The sequence below is a fragment of the Hyla sarda genome, chromosome 2 (genome assembly GCF_029499605.1).
Source record: "Hyla sarda isolate aHylSar1 chromosome 2, aHylSar1.hap1, whole genome shotgun sequence".
Classification (NCBI taxonomy): Eukaryota; Metazoa; Chordata; class Amphibia; order Anura; family Hylidae; genus Hyla; species Hyla sarda.
Window position 1 is genome coordinate 5,122,965 of NC_079190.1, and position 26,336 is coordinate 5,149,300.

The following is a 26,336-nucleotide window of genomic DNA, read 5'->3' on the forward strand; positions in this document are numbered from 1 at the left end:
TATAATAATAATAAAAATAATACAAAAAATAATAATAACAATAATAATAATAAATTATATATAATAATAATATTAATAATGTCGGTGTTTCCTAAGTAGCGTGTTGCAAAACTACAACTCCCAGCATGCCCGGACCGCCAACAAATAAAAGTTGCAATAATAATAAAATAAAAAATACAACAAATTATAAGAATAAATCGTTACTATAATAATACAAAATAAATGTTAATCCACAACAAAAAAATTATAATACATAATACTAATACGCATATATAACATATAAAAATTGAAATACTTCTACTACTATTACTACTACTATCACTACTAATATTAATAAAAATAATACAATAATAATAATAGCAATAATAATAATAATAATAATGCCGGTGTTTCCTAAGTAGCGTGTTGTAAAACTACAACTCCCAGCATGCCCGGACAGCCAACAAATAAAAGTTGCTATAATAATAAAATAAAAAATGCAAGAAATAATAAGAATAATAATTTTAATAATACAAAATAAATATTAATCCACAACAAAAAATAATAATACATAATACAAATATGCATATATAACATATAAAAATTGAAATACTTCTACTACTACTACTATTACTACTACTAATAATAAAAATAATATAATAATAATAGCAATAATAATAATAGAAATAATAATAATAATAATGCCTGTGTTTCCTAAGTAGCGTGTTGCAAAACTACAACTCCCAGCATGCCCGGACCGCCAACAAATAAAAGTTGCAATAATAATAAAATAAAAAATACAACAAATTATAAGAATAAATCGTTACTATAATAATACAAAATAAATGTTAATCCACAACAAAAAAATTATAATACATAATACAAATATGCATATATAACATATAAAAATTGCAATACTACTACTACTAATAATAATAATATTAATAACAATAATAATAAAAATAATAATGCTACTAATAATAATAATAACAATATTAATAAAAATAATAATGCTACTAATAATAATAATAATAACAATATTAATAAAAATAATAATAACAATATTAATAAAAATAATAATGCTACTAATAATAATAATAATAACAATATTAATAAAAATAATAATTCTACTTATAATAATAATCACACTAAATAAATAAATAATTAATTAATAACAATAACGACCGAGGCAAAAAAAGCGTCAACGACATCTCGGACAGTAATGAATCGCCCCTGTCGCACTTAATCTTGTGCGTGAAGGGTTAAAGCGCAGAAGTGGTGTGAATGGAGCCCGATGTCCCTCTTGCAGTTCTTGTGTGTAGCCGCTGTTAGGATTGATGCTGAGGTTATAGGATGAGGCTGACACGCACACACACAGCATGCTGCTGCTCGCTCCCCTCCTCTCATGTTCAGTAAGAAGCTGCATTTCCATCAGCCTCAGCCTCAGCTCAGGACTCTCAGCCCTTTATGTTGTGAGCGGAGCCGGGACCCCTCCTCCCTTCACCCTGGACACAGCTGGATAAAGGGGGACTCCGCCATTGTCATCTGGGACTTTTCTGCCGCCACCACTCCCCTTGGTCCTGGTCCTTCTGGGGAGAGAATGTGCAGAGATGGGCCAGGCATGTGGGCACTCCATCCTGTGCAGAAGTCACCAGTACCAACCTGCCACATCTGATCTGTAAGTAACTTCTGTACGGGACAGCGGGGGGGGGATTGATTGATGTATTGGGGCACTGACAGGAGGAACTAAGGAGGGACAGCGCTGTTATTCTCTACGCCGCGGTGTTTCTTAAGTAGCGTGTTGCAAAACTACAACTCCCAGCATGCCCGGACAGCCAACGGCTGTCCGGGCATGCTGGGAGTTGTAGTTTTGCAACAGCTGGAGGCGCCCTGATCCGCAGTCTACATGTCCCCAAATATATTCTGTATTATAAATCCCTATAATAACCTGTGGCTGGAGGTCATAGGGGTCAGCTCCATATAGAATCATTATCCCGCACAGATATAAACCAGGATCCTACGTTGCGTCGCGCGTTGGCCCATTGACACGTGTTCACACTGCAAGGTCACCGCCATCCCATTAAAGCCCATGATTGATGGAGAGAGGAGGGCACGGACCGTAATGTCTACTCAGCTTCCAGAAAGAGCCATTAGGAGCCGCGGAAAGGCGATAGCGGGAAGGAGGATGGGAGCCGCGGGGTTAACACGAAAGTGACGGCGACTCGCCGGAGTACTATGGCTGTGGGGATAAAGGGGGGATCCGAACCGAAGTCTGTACAAAACTTATGGGGGAGAGGAAGGGGGGGGGGGGGGGGGTACTGGAGTACCAGAGCTGGAAGCCTCCGCATCCTCTATATCATCGCTCCCGGCTCCCGTCACATACGGTTCATACATAATTGATGGCCGCTCGATAGTCAGAACGTTGGGATGTGAGATGAAGCCGGGAAACTTAATAGTTCATCCTGTCTAAACTATCGAGCGAAGGTGACAGAGAACACACACCAGAAAGACAGTAATGCCTCTCCTCCAATCACAGCGTCGTACTTACACATTATTCTCAAACTATACAGTATGTATTCGTATACTATTCTGCTGGTGAGGTCACTGTGTACATACATTACATTACTTATCCTGTACTGATCCTGAGTTATATCCTGTATTATATTCCAGAGCTGTACTCACTATACTGCTGGTGAGGTCACTGTGTACATACATTACATTACTTATCCTGCACCGATCCTGAGTTATATCCTGTATTATACTCCAGAGCTGTACTCACTATTCTGCTGGTGAGGTCACTGTGTACATACATTACATTACTTATCCTGTACTGCTCCTGAGTTATATCCTGTATTATACTCCAGAGCTGTACTCACTATTCTGCTGGTGGGGTCACTGTGTACATACATTACATTACTTATCCTGTACTGATCCTGAGTTATATCCTGTATTAAACTCCAGAGCTGTACTCACTATTCTGCTGGTGGGGTCACTGTGTACATACATTACATTACTTATCCTGTACTGATCCTGAGTTATATCCTGTATTATACTCCAGAGCTGTACTCACTATTCTGCTGGTGAGGTCACTGTGTACATACATTACATTACTTATCCTGTACTGATCCTGAGTTATATTCTGTATTATACTCCAGAGCTGCACTCACTATTCTGCTGGTGAGGTCACTGTGTACATACATTACATTACTTATCCTGTACTGATCCTGAGTTATATCCTGTATTATAGTCCAGAGCTGTACTCACTATTCTGCTGGTGAGGTCACTGTGTACATACATTACATTACTTATCCTGTACTGATCCTGAGTAATATCCTGTATTATACTCCAGAGCTGTACTCACTATTCTGCTGGTGGGGTCACTGTGTACATACATTACATTACTTATCCTGTACTGATCCTGAGTTATATCCTGTATTATACTCCAGAGCTGCACTCACTATTCTGCTGGTGGGGTCACTGTGTACATACATTACATTACTTATTCTGTACTGATCCTGAGTTATATCCTGTATTATACTCCAGAGCTGCACTCATTATTCTGCTGGTGAGGTCACTGTGTACATACATTACATTACTTATCCTGTACTGATCCTGAGTTATATCCTGTATTATACTCCAGAGCTGTACTCACTATTCTGCTGGTGGGGTCACTGTGTACATACATTACATTACTTATCCTGTACTGATCCTGAGTTATATCCTGTATTATACTCCAGAGCTGCACTCACTATTCTGCTGGTGGGGTCACTGTGTACATACATTACATTACTTATTCTGTACTGATCCTGGGTTATATCCTGTATTATACTCCAGAGCTGTACTCACTATTCTGCTGGTGAGATCACTGTGTACATACATTACATTACTTATCCTGTACTGATCCTGAGTTATATCCTGTATTATACTCCAGAGCTGTACTCACTATTCTGCTGGTGGGGTCACTGTGTACATACATTACATTACTTATCCTGTACTGATCCTGAGTTGTTCATAAAAATCTATGGAGAGGGAAAGGGGTGGAGAAGAAGGGAGCAGTTGCAGAGAAATAGATGCACTGACTCCCACAGATGCTGTTACTTCCAGTAAGTGTTCCATCAAGCCTCTCTCTCTCCTCCCTTCTCCATAGACTTTGGGCAGCAGCTGTTATGTGACTCTTTCTGCCTCCTGTAGAAGGATATTATTACCAGTAAATTGAGAATGAGAGATAAGTGCAGGAGGCATTGGAGGAGTAAAGGAGTCTGGTAAGTGGAGAAGGAGACATTTTTCTCTGATAAGATCTATTACAATGCTCCTTATCGTCACTTATACTATTGATCTTTGGACAGTCGTTTATCATTGACCAATTTCCTTCACTATTTCTTCCTTATACTGATCTTCCAATAAAACCTCCAAACCACTAAGGGTTAATTCAGGCGCAGGCAATGGATCGTGGTGTGGAGCAATGCTGTGGTTTGGCGGTTTTATTGGAATACTGAACACCACAAGGTGGTGGAGAGGGACCGGCTGCACTTTGGACATATTCCTGTACACGATCACCAGAGTTGCGCCTGTTTGTCAGCGCAAATTATTATTGTATGCGGTTCCTACCCATCTTTTATTGTACTACGGAGCGCTCTCTGTGTCTTCTTTGTATTGTACTGATCTTCACTTACATCATATTTTAAATTGCAGTCACTTCCAGAGCTGCAGTCACTATTCTGCTGTTACATCATGTCTTATCCTCCAGTCACCTCCAGAGCTGCACTCACTATTCTGCAGTTACATCATGTCTTATCCTCCAGTCACCTCCAGAGCTGCACTCACTATTCTGCTGTTACATCATGTCTTATCCTCCAGTCACCTCCGGAGCTGCACTCACTATTCTGCTGTTACATCGTGTCTTATCCTCCAGTCACCTCCAGAGCTGCACTCACTATTCTGCTATTACATCATGTCTTATCCTCCAGTCAACTCCAGAGCTGCACTCACTATTCTGCTGTTACATCATGTCTTATCCTCCAGTCACCTCTAGAGCTGCACTCACTATTCTGCTGTTACATCATGTCTTATCCTCCAGTCACCTCTAGAGCTGCACTCACTATTCTGCTGTTACATCATGTCTTACCCTCCAGTCACCTCCAGAGCTGCAGTCACTATTCTGCTGTTACATCATGTCTTATCCTCCAGTCACCTCTAGAGCTGCACTCACTATTCTGCTGTTACATCATGTCTTATCCTTCAGCCACCTCCAGAGCTGCACTCACCATTCTGCTGTTACATCATGTCTTATACTTCAGTCACCTCCAGAGCTGCACTCACTATTCTGCAGTTACATCATGTATTATCCTCCAGAGCTGCACTCACTATTCTGCTGTGGCATCATGTATTATCCTTCAGTCACCCCCAGAGCTGCACTCACCATTCTGCTGTTACATCATGTCTTATCCTCCAGTCACCTCCAGAGCTGCACTCACTATTCTGCTGTTACATCATGTCTTATCCTCCAGTCACCTCCGGAGCTGCACTCACTATTCTGCTGTTACATTATGTCTTATCCTCCAGTCACCTCCAGAGCTGCACTCACTATTCTGCTGTTACATCATGTCTTATCCTCCAGTCACCTCCAGAGCTGCACTCACTATTCTGCTGTTACATTATGTCTTATCCTCCAGTCACCTCTAGAGCTGCACTCACTATTCTGCTGTTACATCATGTCTTATCCTCCAGTCACCTCTAGAGCTGCACTCACTATTCTGCTGTTACATCATGTCTTATCCTCCAGTCACCTCCAGAGCTGCAGTCACTATTCCGCTGTTACATTGTGTCTTATCCCCCAGTCACATCCAGAGCTGCATTTACATTCCTGTTTAGCTTTGCATGAGTTGTAGTTTTGCACCAGCAGACTGACTGCTATGAAGAGAATGGTTTCCCAACCATGGTGCCTCCAGCTGTTGCAAAACTACAATTCCCAGCATGCCCGGACAGCCAGAGGCTGTCCGGGCATGCTGGGAGTTGTAATTTTGCAACAGCTGAAGGCACCCTGGTTGGGAAACACTGCTGTAAGGCAGTGTTTCCCATCAGGGTTCCTCCAGCTGTTGCAAAACTATAACTCCCAGCATGCCGAGTTGTTGTTTTGCAACAGCTGGAGGCATCCTGGTTAAGAAATACTGTACTAAGGTTTTCCGGTATTCAGCACACAAATAACCATATAATGGCGCCCTATAGTGCGCGAGTAATACCGCTATACAGTGAGCTCCATACATGTGTACACAACGTGATGTAGAATGTCTGAAGAATTCTGCTTTACTATTGATATTATAGGAGTAGAAAAAAAACAGAACTTGTTCCAAAAAAAAACAGCACCACCCCTGTCTTGAGGTTGTGGGTGGTATTACAACTCAATTCCACTGAAGAGAATGGAGCCAAGTTGTAATACTACACACAGCCTGAGGACAGGGGTGGCGCTGTTTTTTGAGGACAAAAATTGCTCTTCTTAGCTATTCCTGGATATCCCACTTAAGTTGGACGTAAGGTCCTCAGTGGCGCCCCCTTCAGTAAGCATGAGCACTCGTTGGCTTAGATAACACTATGTGTTCTTTACAGTGATTAGTAAATTACAATACATTTGCATAAATTATTGATCTTTACCCCCGATCAATGTATTTATGGGATCAGTCGGAGTATCCTGGACGGCCCTAGTGATTTATCGGGCCCCTGGCTCCCAGGATTATCAGGGGCCTTTATACTGCCGGATCTCATTTCAATGACTCTTTGTTGTGATTGGGATCAATAATTCTAATTAGGAGACGAGCGGAGGGATTGATCCGGGGGCCACACACCGAGGGGCCACAGGGGTCCCCCCCACTTTGAAGTCTCTCCGGATGACGTCTGGGGATAAGTAACTGGTTCACCTCCCAGGACTTTCTGCTTTCTTGACTTTTAGTAACTATGGAGACTTGGAACAAACCCAGAAATGAATCATCAGGGATCATAGAGATAAAAGAAGTAAATATATCTATCTATCTATCTATCTATCTCATATCTATCTATCTATCTATCTATCTATCTATCTATCTCATATCTATCTATCTATCTATCTATCTCATATCTATCTATATATCTATCTATCTATCTATCTCATATCTATCTATCTATCTATCTATCTCATATCTATCTATCTATCTATCTATCTCATATCTATCTATATATCTATCTATCTATCTATCTCATATCTATCTATCTATCTATCTCATATCTATCTATATCATATCTATCTATCTATCTCATATCTATCTATATATCTATCTATCTCATATCTATCTATCTATTTATCTATCTGATATCTATCTATCTATCTCATATCTATCTATCTATCTCATATCTACCTATCTATCTATCTATCTCATATCTATCTATCTATCTATCTCATATCTATCTATCTATCTCATATCTATCTAATATCTATCTATATCATATCTATCTATCTACCTCATATCTATCTATCTATCTCATATCTATCTATCTATGTATCTCATATCTATCTCATATCTATCTATCTATCTATCTATCTATATCATATCTAACTATCTATCTATCTATCTATCTACCTCATATCTATCTATCTCATATCTATCTATCTATGTATCTCATATCTATCTCATATCTATCTATCTATCTATCTATATCATATCTAACTATCTATCTATCTATCTACCTCATATCTATCTAATATCTATCTATCTACCTCATATCTATCTATCTATCTCATATCTATCTATCTATGTATCTCATATGTATCTCATATCTATCTATCTATCTATCTATCTATATCATATCTAACTATCTATCTATCTACCTCATATCTATCTATCTCATATTTATCTATCTATGTATCTCATATCTATCCATCTATCTATATCATATCTATCTATCTACCTCATATCTATATATCTATCTATCCATCTATCTCATATCTATCTATTTATCTATCTATCTCATATCTATCTATCTATCTATCTATCTCATATCTATCTATCTCATATCTATCTATCTAATATCTATCTATCTATCCATCTCATATCTATCTATCTCATTTCTATCTATCTAATATCTATCTATCTATCCATCTCATATCTATCTATCTATCTATCTATCTATCTATCTATCTATCTCATATCTATCTATCTATCTCATTTCTATCTATCTATCTATCTAATATCTATCTATCTAATATCTCCTAACTATCTATCTATCTATCTCATATCTATCTATCTATCAATCTATCTATCTATCTAAATCATATCTATCTCATATCTATCTATCTATCTCATATCTATCTATCTATCTATCTCATATCTATCTATCTCATATCTATCTATCTATCTCATATCTATCTATCTCATATCTATCTATCTCATATCTATCTATCTCATATCTATCTATCTCATATCTATCTATCTATCTCATATCTATCTATCTATCTATCTCATATCTATCTATCTCATATCTATCTCATATCTATCTATCTATCTCATATCTATCTATCTATCTCATATCTATCTATCTATCTATCTCATATCTATCTATCTCATATCTATCACATATCTATCTATCTCATATCTATCTATCTCATATCTATCTATCTCATATCTATCTATCTATCTGTCTATCTATCTCATATCTATCTATCTCATATCTATCTATCTATCTGTCTATCTATCTCATATCTATCTATCTCATATCTATCTATCTATCTCATATCTATCTATCTATCTATCTCATATCTATCTATCTCATATCTATCTCATATCTATCTATCTATCTCATATCTATCTATCTATCTCATATCTATCTATCTATCTATCTATCTCATATCTATCTATCTCATATCTATCACATATCTATCTATCTCATATCTATCTATCTCATATCTATCACATATCTATCTATCTCATATCTATCTATCTCATATCTATCTATCTCATATCTATCTATCTCATATCTATCTATCTCATATCTATCTATCTCATATCTATCTCATATCTATCTATCTCATATCTATCTCATATCTATCTATCTATCTCATATCTATCTATCTATCTATCTCATATCTATCTATCTCATATCTATCACATATCTATCTATCTCATATCTATCTATCTCATATCTATCTATCTCATATCTATCTATCTCATATCTATCTATCTCATATCTATCTATCTCATATCTATCTATCTCATATCTATCACATATCTATCTATCTCATATCTATCTATCTCATATCTATCTATCTCATATCTATCTATCTCATATCTATCTATCTCATATCTATCTATCTATCTGTCTATCTATCTCATATCTATCTATCTCATATCTATCTATCTATCTGTCTATCTATCTCATATCTATCTATTTATCTATCTATCTCATATCTATCTATCTATCTCATATCTATCTCATATCTATCTATCTCATATCTATCTCATATCTATCTATCTCATATCTATCTATCTATCTCATATCTATTTATCTATCTCATATCTATCTATCTATCTCATACCTATCTATCTCATATCTATCTATCTCATATCTATCTATCTATCTCATATCTATCTATCTCATATCTATCTATTTATCTGTCTATCTATCTCATATCTATCTCATACCTATCTATCTCATACCTATCTATCTCATATCTATCTCCTAGTATCCCCTATAATGAACACGTATTGGTGACAGGTTTATAGGACATATTGATCCCCATGTTATATAAAGTTTATGGCGCGGCCCGGACGCCCTCACAGTCACTGATCAATACTTTGTAGACTTCATCTCGCCGCCTCGTACAACCTCATCCGCCATAATAAACCTCCAGACCGGGGCTGTCACCACTTAACTCACTTATTGGATTGTACGTTGTTTAAGAGGTGAGATCCATCTGGTCATGGGACCGGGCCGGCACCAGCCATCCCATCACTTCTATGGAGAGGACTGGGACCGAGTGCAGACACCTCCATTGATTTCAGACGCGGCTGCTGACGGTCACTTCAGGATGGGAGATGGCGGTGACTGGACCGAGCGGGAAATCAATAGGAAAGTGTAGATTCCAGTGAGATCATATTGAATTCATGTGGTAAATTTACTGATAATGATGTCATCTTGGGAAAAAGAATGTGAAAAAAACGAAAACCTGAAAGAGAAGAAATGTGAGAAAAATACACATATATTACATATATATGGCTTTTTTGGTTGCTTTTCCCTCTGCAGTCTCCATCTTAGATTGTGGGTGTAGACTATCTGCTATGATGTTTCCTATACACTGCACATACAGAAGAGGGGCCCTATCCTATATCTCTATATAGAGCACCCCCATCAAAAGCAGTAGCAGCAGCATAAAGGACATTATAGAGTAGTAATGATGAGTGTAAGCAGTGAATCCATCACTGGGGAATATATATACATATATGAGATATAACACTTACTAGAGCTTTCAGCAGCTTCTATCTCTCTCTCGCTCTCTATCTCTGTCTCCTCTCTCTGCAGCTGCTTCCTCCTCTTTCCCTCTCCAATCTTCATAGACTTCTATGTGCAGCTGTAACCCGATCCTTCAGTGAACTAGTCCGTCCTGAGAAGGATTTCATCAATTCTTGCTGCATGACTGATTGAGTTTAGAAGGAAGGAGGAAGAAAGAAGCCTGATAAACGGAGAAAGATGCATTTTTATGTATTAAAATATAAGCAAAATTTGCTTGTAATATCGATTTATGAAATCTAAGTAATGGAAAAGTAATTAAAAAAAAAGAAACGACGAAAAATAAAAGTAAAATAAATGCAAATGAACTTACATTAAAGGCAAATAAACAGCAAAGACTAAAGTTGGAAAAATTAAAAATAAAATAGAGAAAATAAATACAGATAAAATATAAGGCGAGAATAATGTGTCCCCTGCTATTGGTTTCATCTGGATTTTAGGCGCGACTCTCCGTTAGTATCAGCTGGCGGTCAGTCGTATCCGGCCCCGTACACAGGATGGCCCCTCCGAGGGCCCGGAGCTACAGACTCATTTATATATGTAATAAAACCTCGCGCCTTTTATCCCTCCTCGGCAGCGGAGAGTCTATTTTATCTGCTGTTATCTTAATACATGTGACATTTTTCTGTCCCAGCGCGAGGGATTCTCCATCACGTAATATCACAGCATCTGCCGGCAGAAGACGTTCTATGACATCAATCCTGCAGAATGCAGCCGGGGATCGGCCTCAGCCGGGGGACACAATATATTGTGATGGCTCCATTCATCAGATCACAGGACCGGAGCCCAATATCATTGTCTGGGTCACCTGGGGGATAAAAAAGAGATATGTGTAAAAAATATGATAAAAAGGGCCAGACACAAACACTATGGGGCCCGTGTGCAGCACAGCGCCCCCCATCCTGGTTCTCTAGACCATCCGTCAATGCGGCTGAGAACAGTTATTGTGAACCATGAGGTTCTCTGCATGGAATCCAATAGATCAGCTCCGGGGCCCCAATGAGAAATCTGTAACAGGGTCCCCACCTGTGCCAAATCGATTAAGACCCAAGATCAGACCCCAAAAATACTTCAGACTCCAGATCAGACCCGAAAGTCACTTCAGACCCCGGAGCCGATAGAGAAATTACTTTGGATTCAAGATAAGACTCCAAAATTACGTCAGAACCCAGATCAGAACAAAATGAATTCAGACCCAAGACCAGACCTGAAAATTACTTCAGACGTCAGATGAGACCCCGAAATTAATTCAAAGCCCAGAACAGACCACAAAATTACTTCATATCCGGATACAATTATTAAGGCCCAAGACTAGACCCCAAAATAATCTCAGACCAGACCACAAACTTTGTTTAGACCCCAAAACAGTCCTATATTAGTAAAAAAAAAAAAAAGATTTATTCAAAATTAATTCAGCCCCCAGACCAGACCCCAAAATTACTTAAAACCTCAGACCAGACAAAACTTCAGACCGCAGACCACACCCCAAAATTTATTCAGACCCCACACCACACCCCTAAATTAATTCAGAGCCAATACCAGACCCCAAAATTTATTCAGACCTCAAACCAAACCCCAAATTATTACAGACTCCAGATCAAGTTAAGATTGATTCAGATCCCCAGACCAGACTCTTAAATTAATACAGACACGAGACCAGACCCTTAAATTTATTTAGCCCCATACCAGACCCCTATATGACTTCAGAACTCAGACCAGACCCCATGATTACCTCAGACCAAACCACAAAGTTAGTTTAGACCCCACAACAGACCTATATAAGTTCAGACCCCAGACCAGACATCAAAATTACTTCAGACCCCAGCCAGGACCCCAAAATGTATTCAGACCTCAGGCCAGACCCAAAATTATTACAGACTACAGATTTAGGTTAAAAAAAAAAATTCCCCAGACCAGACCATTAAATTAATTTATCCCCCAGACCAGACCCCTATATGACTTCAGAACTCAGACCGGACCCCATAATTACCTCAGACCAAACCACAAAGTTAGTTCAGACCCCAGAACAGACCTATATTAGTCTGGACCCCATACCAGACATCAAAATTACTTCAGACCCCAGCCAGGACCCTTAACTTAATTCAGCCCCCAGACCAGACCTCAAAATGACTTTAAACCTACAACCAGACCATACTTCAGACCGTAGACCACACCCCTGAATTAATTCAGAGCCAAGACCAGACCCCTAAACGTATTCACACCTCAGACCAGACCCTCAAAATAATTCAGATCCCAGACCAGTCCCCAATATTACTTCAGGCTATAGACCAGACCCTTACATTAATTCAGACCATATCCCAAATTTTATTCAGACCCTAGAATAGACCCCAATATGATTGCAGACTCCAGAGCAGACCCCCAAAATTACTACAGACCCCAGATCAGACTAAAATGATTTCAGACCTCAGACCAGACCCCAAAATTTACAAAATACAAATTACATCAGACCCCAGACCTATATTATATCAGACCCCGAAATTTCTTCAGACCCCAGGCCAGACCTAAATTTTTCGGACCCGGCTCAGACCCCACATTTAATCTAAATTTCAGATCAGATGACAAATACCTCAGACCCACAGTATAGACCCAAATTAATTCAACCCCCCCCCCCCTCCCCTCCTCTCCCCTCCCAGTCCAGACTCACAGTCTCTTCAGGAACCAAAACGGATCCCAGAATTTCCAACCACTCCTAAAATAAACCGTATGACAAAAAAACGGATGGAACAGTATGGGAAAAAGTAAACCGTATGCGTTTTTATACCGTATACTGTTTTTAAAGGTGCATACAGTTCCGTCCGTTTTTATAGAAAAAAAAAACATACGTTTTTGAAAATTTTGTCCATTTTTAATGGGAATATTCTTGGGTGGGGACTTTAGAATGCAAATGCGCATGTGCAAAGTAAAAACCATATACGTTTTCCCGTATGGAACCGTATACATGTGCGTTTCCCATTGCCGTCCATGTTAAAAAAAAAAAAAAAAACGTATACGGTTGCAGTACGGTTTTTAAACCGGAGTCAAAACAGTGGTTGACCACGATTTTGTCTCCGGTTTAAAAACCGTACTGCAACGCATACGTTTTTTTTTTTAACATGGACGTCAATGGGAAACGCACATGTATACGGTTCCCTACGGGAAAACGTATACAGTTTTTACTTTGCACATGCGCATTTGCATCCTAAAGTCCCCACCCAAGACCGTTTCCCATAAAAGATGGACAAAATTTTCAAAAACTTATAGGTTTTTTTTCTACAAAAACGGACGGAACTGTATGCACTTTTAAAAACAGTATACGGTATAAAAACGCATACGGTTTACTTTTTCCCATACTGTTCCATCCGTTTTTTTTTTTGCCATATGGTTTTCTTTAGAAAAACGGATTGAAAAAACAGTATGGGAAAAATCGTGATATGAACCCACGCCTAATTCCACCAAAGTTCCTATACTAACTCAACCATGGTGCAGGGAGGTTGAGGGTCCATCGGACTCCATGGATTCTCAATCCTTCGGCCAACAGAACGTGTAGATTTGGGGTCTCCAATCTGTGGTCCTCCAACTATTGCAAAACATATGTTGGACCACTGATCACTGATGTAGACCCTAAACCGGTGGTCTCAAACTGTGGCCCTCGAGATGTTCCCAAACTTCAACTCCCAGCATGCCCGGACAGCCGTTGGCTGTCCGGGCATGCTGGGAGTTGAAGTTTTGGAACATCTCGAGGGCCACAGTTTGAGACCACTGCCCGAAACGAAGTCACATATAATGGCGGTTCTATACGAGACTTCTACGCTCTTGGCAGGGGGTCAGCGTGGACCCTTGGGGCCTCCATGTTTGTTCTTCTTCTTCAGACCGCGTGGAGTTGTTGGCACAGGCGGTGATTACGGCAGAACTAATAGAAGATGAGACATCGGGTAAGTGAGTGATAAGGAGATTAATGTCGGGAGGCAGACACATCCGCGCTCTCACACGACGATTAATTGAAGCTGATTTGACATTTTGATGCCGCGCAAGGTAATAAACCTCCGACGTGTTGGCGCACAGATGCCGGGCCCGTCCGCACGCATGAAATGTTGTGTTTTATGGAAATCATCTCCAATGGAAATACTGTAACCCTTCAAGAGCTGCCAGGACTTCCCGGTTCAGCCGCACGCTGCTAGGTGAGCATCGGTGCCAGGTGGAGGCTGTAAAGTCCTCCCAGGGATAGACGTCGCATGATTAGGTGAGCATCGGTGCCAGGTGGAGGCTGTAAAGTCCTCCCAAGGATAGACGGCGCGTGATTAGGTGAGCATCGGTGCCAGGTGGAGGCTGTAAAGTCCTCCCAAGGATAGACGTCGCATGATTAGGTGAGCATCGGTGCCAGGTGGAGGCTGTAAAGTCCTCCCAAGGATAGACGTCGCGTGATTAGGTGAGCATCGGTGCCAGGTGGAGACTGTAAAGTCCTCCCAAGGATAGACGTCGCGCGATTAGGTGAGCATCGGTGCCAGGTGGAGGCTGTAAAGTCCTCCCAAGGATAGACGTCGCGTGATTAGGTGAGCATCGGTGCCAGGTGGAGGCTGTAAAGTCCTCCCAGGGATAGACGTCGCATGATTAGGTGAGCATCGGTGCCAGGTGGAGGCTGTAAAGTCCTCCCAAGGATAGACGTCGCGTGATCAAGTGAGCATCGGTGCCAGGTGGAGGCTGTAAAGTCCTCCCAAGGATAGACGTCGCGTGATCAAGTGAGCATCGGTGCCAGGTGGAGGCTGTAAAGTCCTCCCAAGGATAGACGTCGCGTGATTATTATATCTGTCAGATCGGTTCATCTCGTGAAGCTCGGCGCCAACAGCAAGTAATGTCAATTAGGCACTTGTGCGCTTGGCACAGATGGGCTCCGAGTCAGCATCGCCGTGCCAACATACATATCATTAATGCCGCAGCCCCGCTCCCCGTGTCCGGGGCGGTGTTCAGAGCGGCAGAAAATGATCATAGTGCTGGAGCTGCAGATCTGTGAGAAATAGAAGAGAAATAGGACAAGTTGACGCTTGAGAATATGAACTTACATTGACGCGTTTAAGGGGGTGACCCCTTAATCATGAGCATGCTGATGACTAAGGAGTTACTTTCCGAAACGCGTCAATGGATATTTAAAGGAGTACAATTTTTTTTTTTTTTAATCAACTGGTGCCAGAAAGTTAAACAGATTTGTAAATTACTTCTATTTAAAATTTTTAACCCTTCCAGTACTTCTCAGCTGCTGTATGTTCCAGAGGAAGTTCTTTTCTTTTCGAATTTCCTTTCTGTCTGACCACAGTGCTCTCTGCTGACACCTCTGTCCATTTTAGGAACTGTCAAGAGTAGGAGCAAATCCCCATAGCAAACCTATCCTGTTCCGGACAGTTCCTAAATGGGTGTCAGCAGAGAGCACTGAGGTCAGACAGAAAAGAAATTCAAAAAGAAAAGAACTTCCTGTGGAAGCAGCTGATAAGTACTGGAAGGGTTATGATTTTTAAATAGAAGTAATTTACAAATCTGTTTAACTTTCTGGCACAGGTTGAATAAAAAAAAAAAAAAATGTTTTCCACCGGAGTACCCCTTTAATCCTTCCAGTACTTATCAGCGGCTGTATGCTCCAAGTTGTGTAGTTCTTTCCAGTCTGACCACAGTGCTCTCTGCTGCCACCTCTGTCCACGTCAGGAACTGTCCAGAGCAGGAGCAAATCCCCATAGCAAACCTCTCCTGCTCTGGACAGTTCCTGACGTGGACAGAGGTGGCAGTAGAGAGCACTATGGACAGACTTTAAAGAGCTATACAACTTCCTGTGGAGCATACAGCAGCTGATAAGTACTGGAAGGATTAACATTTTTATATAGAGGTAATTTACAAATCTATTGATTTAAAAGAAATTATTTTCCTAGTACCCCTTTAATAAAAGGAATATTTTATGGGAGCACTGAATTCTCTTTCCTATGAGCCGTGGTAGTTGCGGAATATCCGTGCACCTCTAGTGAAAGTGTATAGCAGTGATCTGACCATATTGGATCCTACGCCTTATACATTGTCCAGTCACATCCAAGGACTTCATTGGGATTGGGATCCAGTGGGACCCATTAAAGGGGTACTCCGGTGGAAAACTTTTTTTTTTTAAATCAACTGGTGCCAGAAAGTTGAACAGATTTGTAAATGACTTCTATTAAAAAATCTTAATCCTTCCAGTACTTATTAGTTGCTGAATACTACAGAGGAAATTATTTTCTTTTTGGAACACAGAGCTCTCTGCTGACATCACGAGCACAGTGCTCTCTGCTGACATCTCTGTCCATTTTAAGAACTGTCCAGAGTAGGAGAAAATCCTCATAGCAAACATATGCTGCTCTGGACAGTTCCTAAAATGGACAGAGATGTCAGCAGAGAGCACTGTGCTCGTGATGTCAGCAGAGAGCTCTGTGTTCCAAAAAGAAAATAATTTCCTCTGTTGTATTCAGCAACTAATAAGTACTGGAAGGATTAAGATTTTTTAATAGAAGTAATATACAAATCTGTTTCACTTCCTGGAACCAGTTGATTTAAAAAAAAACAAAAAAAAAAAACGTTTTCCGCCGGAGTACCCCTTTAAAATACTTGTGGGCAGGAGCAGGGGGTCAAACACTATACCTGCATGACCTACAGGACAGACCCCTCTACTCTTTATACGTCCCACCAAAACCAGGACAGCTGCAGACGGGGCGGGGTTAGCCGGAAGTTACTTTCCGTTAATTCAGTGTGGCGCCTGATCCGTGGCAAAACTCATTGAGAAGAGTCGGTCACTTCACCCACACTGTGCAGCCGCAGTGTCCAACGCCATATGTGGATGTTATCTTGAATGTTTAGTTTCACCCTGAGGGTTTAGGAGTATTTCTGTCAATAGTAATCTCCAGGACCGCCAGGTATACAATAGCCTTAGTGCCCACCAGTGCCCTGTGCAAACAGAAAGTCCTCTACTGTACGGTATAATACTTGAGAATGCCGCCATATACTGTCTGACTGTCTATAGTGCCCACCAGTGCCCTGTGCAAACAGAAAGTCCTCTACTGTACGGTATAATACTTGGGAATGCCGCCATATACTGTCTGACTGTCTATAGTGCCCACCAGTGCCCAGTGCAGACATAAAGTCCTCTACTGTACGGTACAATACTTGGGAATGCCGCCATATACTGTCTGACTGTCTATAGTGCCCACCAGTGCCCTGTGCAGACATAAAGTCCTCTACTGTACGGTACAATACTTGGGAATGCCGCCATATACTGTCTGACTGTCTATAGTGCCCACCAGTGCCCTGTGCAGACATAAAGTCCTCTACTGTACGGTATAATACTTGAGAATGCCGCCATATACTGTCTGACTGTCTATAGTGCCCACCAGTGCCCTGTGCATACGTAACAGCACATCTGCTTAGTACATCAACCATATGCTAGGTTGCAATGAGAAGAAAAAAAACGGAGCACTCATACGAAGGTAGGTAAGTAGGTGAACCCCAAAGGGTGTCTTCCATTCTCTAGCGGGGAGGCGCTAGATGATCCGGGGGGAACCTAAGACGCCGTCCTAACCTGGTGTCCAAAGGAGCACCTAACTCTGGCACAGGTAAAGAATACAGAACATGTAATACCTCCTTGTACTGTAAGGGGCGCTGCGAGACACCAGTCAGTGCATACACTTCAGTAATACAGGTAAAGAGTACAGAACATGTAATACCTCCTTGTACTGTAGGGGGTGCTACCAGACACCAGTCAGTGCATACACTTCAGTAATACAGGTAAAGAGTACAGAACATGTAATACCTCCCTGTACAATAGGGGGCACTACCAGACACCAGTCAGTGCATACACATCAGTAATACAGGTAAAGAGTACAGAACATGTAATACCTCCCTGTACTGTAGGAGGCGCTACCAGACACCAGTCAGTGCATACACTTCAGTAATACAGGTAAAGAGTACAGAACATGTAATACCTCCCTGTACTGTAGGGAGTGCTACCAGACACCAGTCAGTGCATACACTTCAGTAATACAGGTAAAGAGTACAAAATATGTAATACCTCCCTGTACTGTAGGGGGCGCTACCAGATACCAGTCACTGCATACACTTCAGTAATACAGGTAAAGAGTACAGAACATGTAATACCTCCCTGTACTGTATGGGGCGCTACCAGACACTAGTCAGTGCATACACTTCAGTAATACAGGTAAAGAGTACAGAACATGTAATACCTCCCTGTACTGTAGGGGGCGCTACCAGACACCAGTCAGTGCATACACTTCAGTAATAGAGGTAAAGAGTACAGAACATGTAATACCTCCCTGTACTGTAGGGGGCACTACCAGACACCAGTCAGTGCATACACTTCAGTAATACAGGTAAAGAGTAGTACAGAACATGTAATACCTCCTTGTACTGTAGGGGGTGCTACCAGACACCAGTCAGTGCATACACTTCAGTAATACAGGTAAAGAGTACAGAACATGCAATACCTCCCTGTAATGTAGGGGGCGCTACCAGACACCAGTCAGTGCATACACTTCAGTAATACAGGTAAAGAGTACAGAACATGTAATACCTCCCTGTACTGTAGGGGGCGCTACCAGACACCAGTCAGTGCATACACTTCAGTAATACAGGTAAAGAGTAGTACAGAACATGTAATACCTCCCTGTACTGTAGGGGGCGCTACCAGACACCAGTCAGTGCATACACTTCAGTAATACAGATAAAGAGTACAGAACATGTAATACCTACCTGTACTGTAGGGGCGCTACCAGACACCAGTCAGTGCATACACATCAGTAATACAGGTAAAGAGTAGTACAGGACATGTAATACCTCCCTGTACTGTAGGGGGCGCTACCAGACACCAGTCAGTGCATACACTTCAGTAATACAGGTAAAGAGTACAGAACATGTAATACCTCCCTGTACTGTAGGGGGCGCTACCAGACACCAGTCAGTACATACACTTCAGTAATACAGGTAAAGAGTACAGAACATGTAATACCTCCCTGTACTGTAGGGGGCGCTACCAGACACCAGTCAGTGCATACACTTCAGTAATACAGGTAGAGAATACAGAACATGTAATACCTCCCAGTACTGTAGGGGGCACTACCAGACACCAGTCAGTGCATACACTTCAGTAATACAGGTAAAGAGTACAGAACATGTAATACCTCCCTGTACTGTAGGAGGCGCTACCAGACACCAGTCAGTGCATACACTTCAGTAATACAGGTAAAGAGTACAGAACATGTAATACCTCCCTGTACTGTAGGGAGTGCTACCAGACACCAGTCAGTGCATACACTTCAGTAATACAGGTAAAGAGTACAAAATATGTAATACCTCCCTGTACTGTAGGGGGCGCTACCAGATACCAGTCACTGCATACACTTCAGTAATACAGGTAAAGAGTCCAGAACATGTAATACCTCCCTGTACTGTAGGGGGCGCTACCAGATACCAGTCACTGCATACACTTCAGTAATACAGGTAAAGAGTACAGAACATGCAATACCTCCCTGTACTGTAGGGGGCGCTACCAGACACCAGTCAGTGCATACACATCAGTAATACAGGTAAAGAGTACAGAACATGTAATACCTCCCTGTACTGTAGGAGGCGCTACCAGACACCAGTCAGTGCATACACTTCAGTAATACAGGTAAAGAGTACAGAACATGTAATACCTCCCTGTACTGTAGGGAGTGCTACCAGACACCAGTCAGTGCATACACTTCAGTAATACAGGTAAAGAGTACAAAATATGTAATACCTCCCTGTACTGTAGGGGGCGCTACCAGATACCAGTCACTGCATACACTTCAGTAATACAGGTAAAGAGTACAGAACATGTAATACCTCCCTGTACTGTATGGGGCGCTACCAGACACTAGTCAGTGCATACACTTCAGTAATACAGGTAAAGAGTACAGAACATGTAATACCTCCCTGTACTGTAGGGGGCGCTACCAGACACCAGTCAGTGCATACACTTCAGTAATAGAGGTAAAGAGTACAGAACATGTAATACCTCCCTGTACTGTAGGGGGCACTACCAGACACCAGTCAGTGCATACACTTCAGTAATACAGGTAAAGAGTAGTACAGAACATGTAATACCTCCTTGTACTGTAGGGGGTGCTACCAGACACCAGTCAGTGCATACACTTCAGTAATACAGGTAAAGAGTACAGAACATGCAATACCTCCCTGTAATGTAGGGGGCGCTACCAGACACCAGTCAGTGCATACACTTCAGTAATACAGGTAAAGAGTACAGAACATGTAATACCTCCCTGTACTGTAGGGGGCGCTACCAAACACCAGTCAGTGCATACACTTCAGTAATACAGGTAAAGAGTAGTACAGAACATGTAATACCTCCCTGTACTGTAGGGGGCGCTACCAGACACCAGTCAGTGCATACACTTCAGTAATACAGATAAAGAGTACAGAACATGTAATACCTACCTGTACTGTAGGGGCGCTACCAGACACCAGTCAGTGTATACACATCAGTAATACAGGTAAAGAGTAGTACAGGACATGTAATACCTCCCTGTACTGTAGGGGGCGCTACCAGACACCAGTCAGTGCATACACTTCAGTAATACAGGTAAAGAGTACAGAACATGTAATACCTCCCTGTACTGTAGGGGGCGCTACCAGACACCAGTCAGTGCATACACTTCAGTAATACAGGTAAAGAGTAGTACAGAACATGTAATACCTCCCTGTACTGTAGGGGGCGCTACCAGACACCAGTCAGTGCATACACTTCAGTAATACAGATAAAGAGTACAGAACATGTAATACCTACCTGTACTGTAGGGGCGCTACCAGACACCAGTCAGTGCATACACATCTGTAATACAGGTAAAGAGTAGTACAGGACATGTAATACCTCCCTGTACTGTAGGGGGCGCTACCAGACACCAGTCAGTGCATACACTTCAGTAATACAGGTAAAGAGTACAGAACATGTAATACCTCCCTGTACTGTAGGGGGCGCTACCAGACACCAGTCAGTGCATACACTTCAGTAATACAGGTAAAGAGTACAGAACATGTAATACCTCCCTGTACTGTAGGGGGTGCTACCAGACACCAGTCAGTGCATACACTTCAGTAATACAGGTAAAGAGTACAGAACATGTAATACCTCCCTGTACTGTAGGGGGCGCTACCAGACACCAGTCAGTGCATACACTTCAGTAATACAGGTAAAGAGTACAGAACATGTAATACCTCCCTGTACTGTAGGGGGCGCTACCAGACACCAGTCAGTGCATACACTTCCGTAATACAGGTAAAGAGTACAGAACATGTAATACCTCCCTGTACTGTAGGGGGCGCTACCAGACACCAGTCAGTGCATACACTTCAGAAATACAGGTAAAGAGTACAGAACATGTAATACCTCCCTGTACTGTAGGGGGCGCCACCAGACACCAGTCAGTGCATACACTTCCGTAATACAGGTAAAGAGTACAGAACATGTAATACCTCCCTGTACTGTAGGGGGCGCTACCAGACACCAGTCAGTGCATACACTTCAGAAATACAGGTAAAGAGTACAGAACATGTAATACCTCCCTGTACTGTAGGGGGCGCTACCAGACACCAGTCAGTGCATACACTTCAGTAATACAGGTAAAGAGTACAGAACATGTAATACCTCCCTGTACTGTAGGACACCAGACACCAGTCAGTGCATGCACTTTAGGAATACAGGGGTTTTACCAGTGAAATGTCCATTCTGATTGTTCGGGTCTAACAGCCATTGACACGTTTCGCAGATTCCATGGCATTGTATGTTGCGTCTGGTTTCAAGTTACAATGGTGCAGGAAAGACCAGAAAAGACCATTGTATGTTGAAACTATTGTATGTTGAGGCCATTGTAAGTTGAGGGATCACTGTATGTCGCAGTTATTTAGACACTGTATGATAGTATTATTTATATACAATCTGCTGATATTATTTAGACACTGTATGATAGTATTATTTATATTCAATCTGCTGATATTATTTAAGCATTATATGTCGCGGTTCCTTGGACACTGTATGATAGTATTATTTATATACAATCTGCTGACATTATTTAAGTATTGTATGTCGCGGTTATTTAGACACTGTATGATAGTATTATTTATATATAATCTGATGATATTATTTAGACACTGTATGATAGTATTATTTATATACAATCTGCTGATATTATTTAGACACTGTATGATAGTATTATTTATACACAATCTGCTGATATTACTTAGACACTGTATGACAGTATTATTTATATACAATCTGCTGATATTATTTAGACACTGTATGATAGTATTATTTATATACAATCTGCTGATATTATTTAGACACTGTATGATAGTATTATTTATACACAATCTGCTGATATTTAGACACTGTATGATAGTATTATTCATATACAATCTGCTGATATTATTTAGACACTGTATGATAGTATTATTTATATACAGTCTGCTGATATTATTTAGACACTGTATGATAGTATTATTTATATACAATCTGCTGATATTATTTAGACACTGTATGATAGTATTATTTATATACAATCTGCTGATATTACTTAGACACTGTATGATAGTATTATTTATATACAGTCTGCTGATATTATTTAGACACTGTATGATAGTATTATTTATATACAATCTGCTGATATTACTTAGACACTGTATGATAGTATTATTTATATACAGTCTGCTGATATTATTTAGACACTGTATGATAGTATTATTTGTATACAATCTGATGATATTATTTAGACACTGTATGATAGTATTATTTATATACAATCTGCTGATATTACTTAGACACTGTATGATAGTATTATTTATATACAATCTGCTGATATTATTTAGACACTGTATGATAGTATTATTTATATACAATCTGTTGATATTATTTAGACACTGTATGATAGTATTATTTATATATAATCTGCTGATATTTAGACACTGTATGATAGTATTATTTATATACAATCTGCTGATATTATTTAGACACTGTATGATAGTATTATTTATATACAATCTGTTGATATTATTTAGACACTGTATGATAGTATTATTTATATACAATCTGCTGATATTATTTGGACACTGTATGATAGTATTATTTATATATAATCTGTTGATATTATTTCAGCATTGTATGTCGCGGTTATTTAGACACTGTATGATAGTATTATTTATATACAATCTGATGATATTATTTAGACTCTGTATGGTAGTATTATTTGTATACAATCTGTTGATATTATTTAAGCATTGTTTGTCTTTTGCGCTGCTGTACGGTCTCAGGCTATACGATGTCTCCAGCTTAGTCATTCCTCCTCTCCTCAGGTATTTTTATCCAGCAGTGATAATACTATTTATATACATATGTTATTGGAGGAGGACGTGTCAGATGTGTTCAGGCTAATGAGATAACAACGCCCGAGGCGCCATTGTGAGTCCCCGGATTCTATACATCTGGAGGAGACGAGACTGATGCCACTCTGCTCAATATAAGCATTCCATAGGCGAAATAAGAATTCTATAGGTGATATAAGAATTCTATAAGTAATATAAGCATTCTACAGGTGATATAAGCATTCTATAGGTGATATAAGGGCTGCACATCCATGGGGTTCAGTGATATCTCACTCTGCTCTAATATAAGAATTCTATAGGCGATATAAGCATTCTATAGGTGATATAAGAATTCTATAAGTATTATAAGCATTCTACAGGCGATATAAGCATTCTATAGGTGATATAAGAATTCTATAAGTAATATAAGCATTCTACAGGTGATATAAGCATTCTATAGGTGATATAAGGGCTGCACATCCATGGGGTTCAGTGATATCTCACTCTGCTCTAATATAAGCATTCCACAGGTGATATAAGCATTCTATAGGTGATATAAGAATTCTATAAATAATATAAGCATTCTACAGGCGACATAAGCATTCTATAGGTGATATAAGAATTCTATAAGTAATATAAGCATTCTACAGGTGATATAAGCATTCTATAGGTGATATAAGAATTCTATAAGTAATATAAGCATTCTACAGGTGATATAAGCATTCTATAGGTGATATAAGAATTCTATAGGTGATATAAAAATTCTATAGGTGATATAAGGGCTGCACATCCATGGGGTTCAGTGATATCTCACTCTGCTCTAATATAAGCATTCCACAGGTGATATAAGCATTCTATAGGTGATATAAGAATTCTATAAATAATATAAGCATTCTACAGGCGACAGAAGCATTCTATAGGTGATATAAGAATTCTATAAGTAATATAAGCATTCTACAGGTGATATAAGCATTCTATAGGTGATATAAGAATTCTATAAGTAATATAAGCATTCTACAGGTGATATAAGCATTCTATAGGTGATATAAAAATTCTATAGGTGATATAGGGGCTGCACATCCATGGGGTTCAGTGATATCTCACTGCTCTAATATAAGAATTCTATAGGTGATCTAGGGGACTGCACATCCATGGGGTTCAGGTATATATCTCACTCTGCTCTAATATAAGAATTCTATAGGTGATCTAGGGGCCGCACATCCATGGGGTTCAGGTATATATCTCACTCTGCTCTAATATAAGAATTCTATAGGTGATCTAGGGGCCGCACATCCATGGGGTTCAGGTATATATCTCACTCTGCTCTAATATAAGAATTCTATAGGTGATATAGGGGCCGCACATCCATGGGGTTCAGGTATATCTCACTCTGCTCTTATATAAGAATTCTATAGGTGATTTAGGGGCCGCACATCCATGGGGTTCAGGTATATATCTCACTCTTCTCTAATATAAGAATTCTATAGGTGATATAGGGTCCGCACATCCATGGGGTTCAGGTATATATCTCACTCTGCTCTAATATAATAATTCTATAGGTGATATAGGGGCCGCACATCCATGGGGTTCAGGTATATCTCACTCTGCTCTAATATAAGAATTCTATAGGTGATATAGGGGCCGCACATCCATGGGGTTCAGGTATATATCACTCTGCTCTAATATAAGAATTCTATAGGTGATATAGGGGCCGCACATCCATGGGGTTCAGGTATATCTCACTCTGCTCTAATATAAGAATTCTATAGGTGATATAGGGGCCGCACATCCATGGGGTTCAGGTATATCTCACTCTGCTCTTATATAAGAATTCTATAGGTGATATAGGGGCCGCACATCCATGGGGTTCAGGTATATCTCACTCTGCTCTAATATAAGAATTCTATAGGTGATATAGGGGCCGCACATCCATGGGGTTCAGGTATATCTCACTCTTCTCTAATATAAGAATTCTATAGGTGATATAGGGGCCGCACATCCATGGGGTTCAGGTATATATCTCACTCTGCTCTAATATAATAATTCTATAGGTGATATAGGGGCCGCACATCCATGAGGTTCAGGTATATCTCACTGCTCTAATATAAGAATTCTATAGGTGATCTAGGGGACTGCACATCCATGGGGTTCAGGTATATATCTCACTCTGCTCTAATATAAGAATTCTATAGGTGATCTAGGGGCCGCACATCCATGGGGTTCAGGTATATATCTCACTCTGCTCTTATATAAGAATTCTATAGGTGATATAGGGGCCGCACATCCATGGGGTTCAGGTATATCTCACTCTGCTCTTATATAAGAATTCTATAGGTGATATAGGGGCCGCACATCCATGGGGTTCAGGTATATATCTCACTCTTCTCTACTATAAGAATTCTATAGGTGATATA

The 26,336-nt window shown here is 40.3% G+C and overlaps 1 protein-coding gene and 1 long non-coding RNA gene across 3 annotated transcripts in view; one reads left to right on the forward strand and one right to left on the reverse strand.

The window, feature by feature from the left end:
- The first annotated feature begins 1,149 nt into the window (after nt 1–1,149).
- PDE2A (phosphodiesterase 2A) overlaps nt 1,150–26,336 on the forward strand; it is a 762,902-nt gene continuing 737,715 nt past the window's right edge. For both annotated transcript variants that reach the window (XR_008889432.1, XM_056561064.1), the window contains exon 1: nt 1,150–1,657. Coding sequence is in view for 1 of the 2 variants with exons in the window: in XM_056561064.1 (XP_056417039.1) it covers nt 1,590–1,657 (68 nt within the window). In the remaining variant the exon portion in view is untranslated. The remainder of the gene's footprint in view (nt 1,658–26,336) is intronic.
- The window catches only part of LOC130358193 (uncharacterized), a 223,320-nt gene continuing 206,646 nt past the window's right edge, over nt 9,663–26,336 (reverse strand). Inside the window, exons 3-4 of the long non-coding RNA XR_008889433.1 lie at nt 10,461–10,672; nt 9,663–10,168 (exon numbers count right to left, since the gene is read on the reverse strand). This is a non-coding gene — a long non-coding RNA (uncharacterized LOC130358193). The remainder of the gene's footprint in view (nt 10,169–10,460; nt 10,673–26,336) is intronic.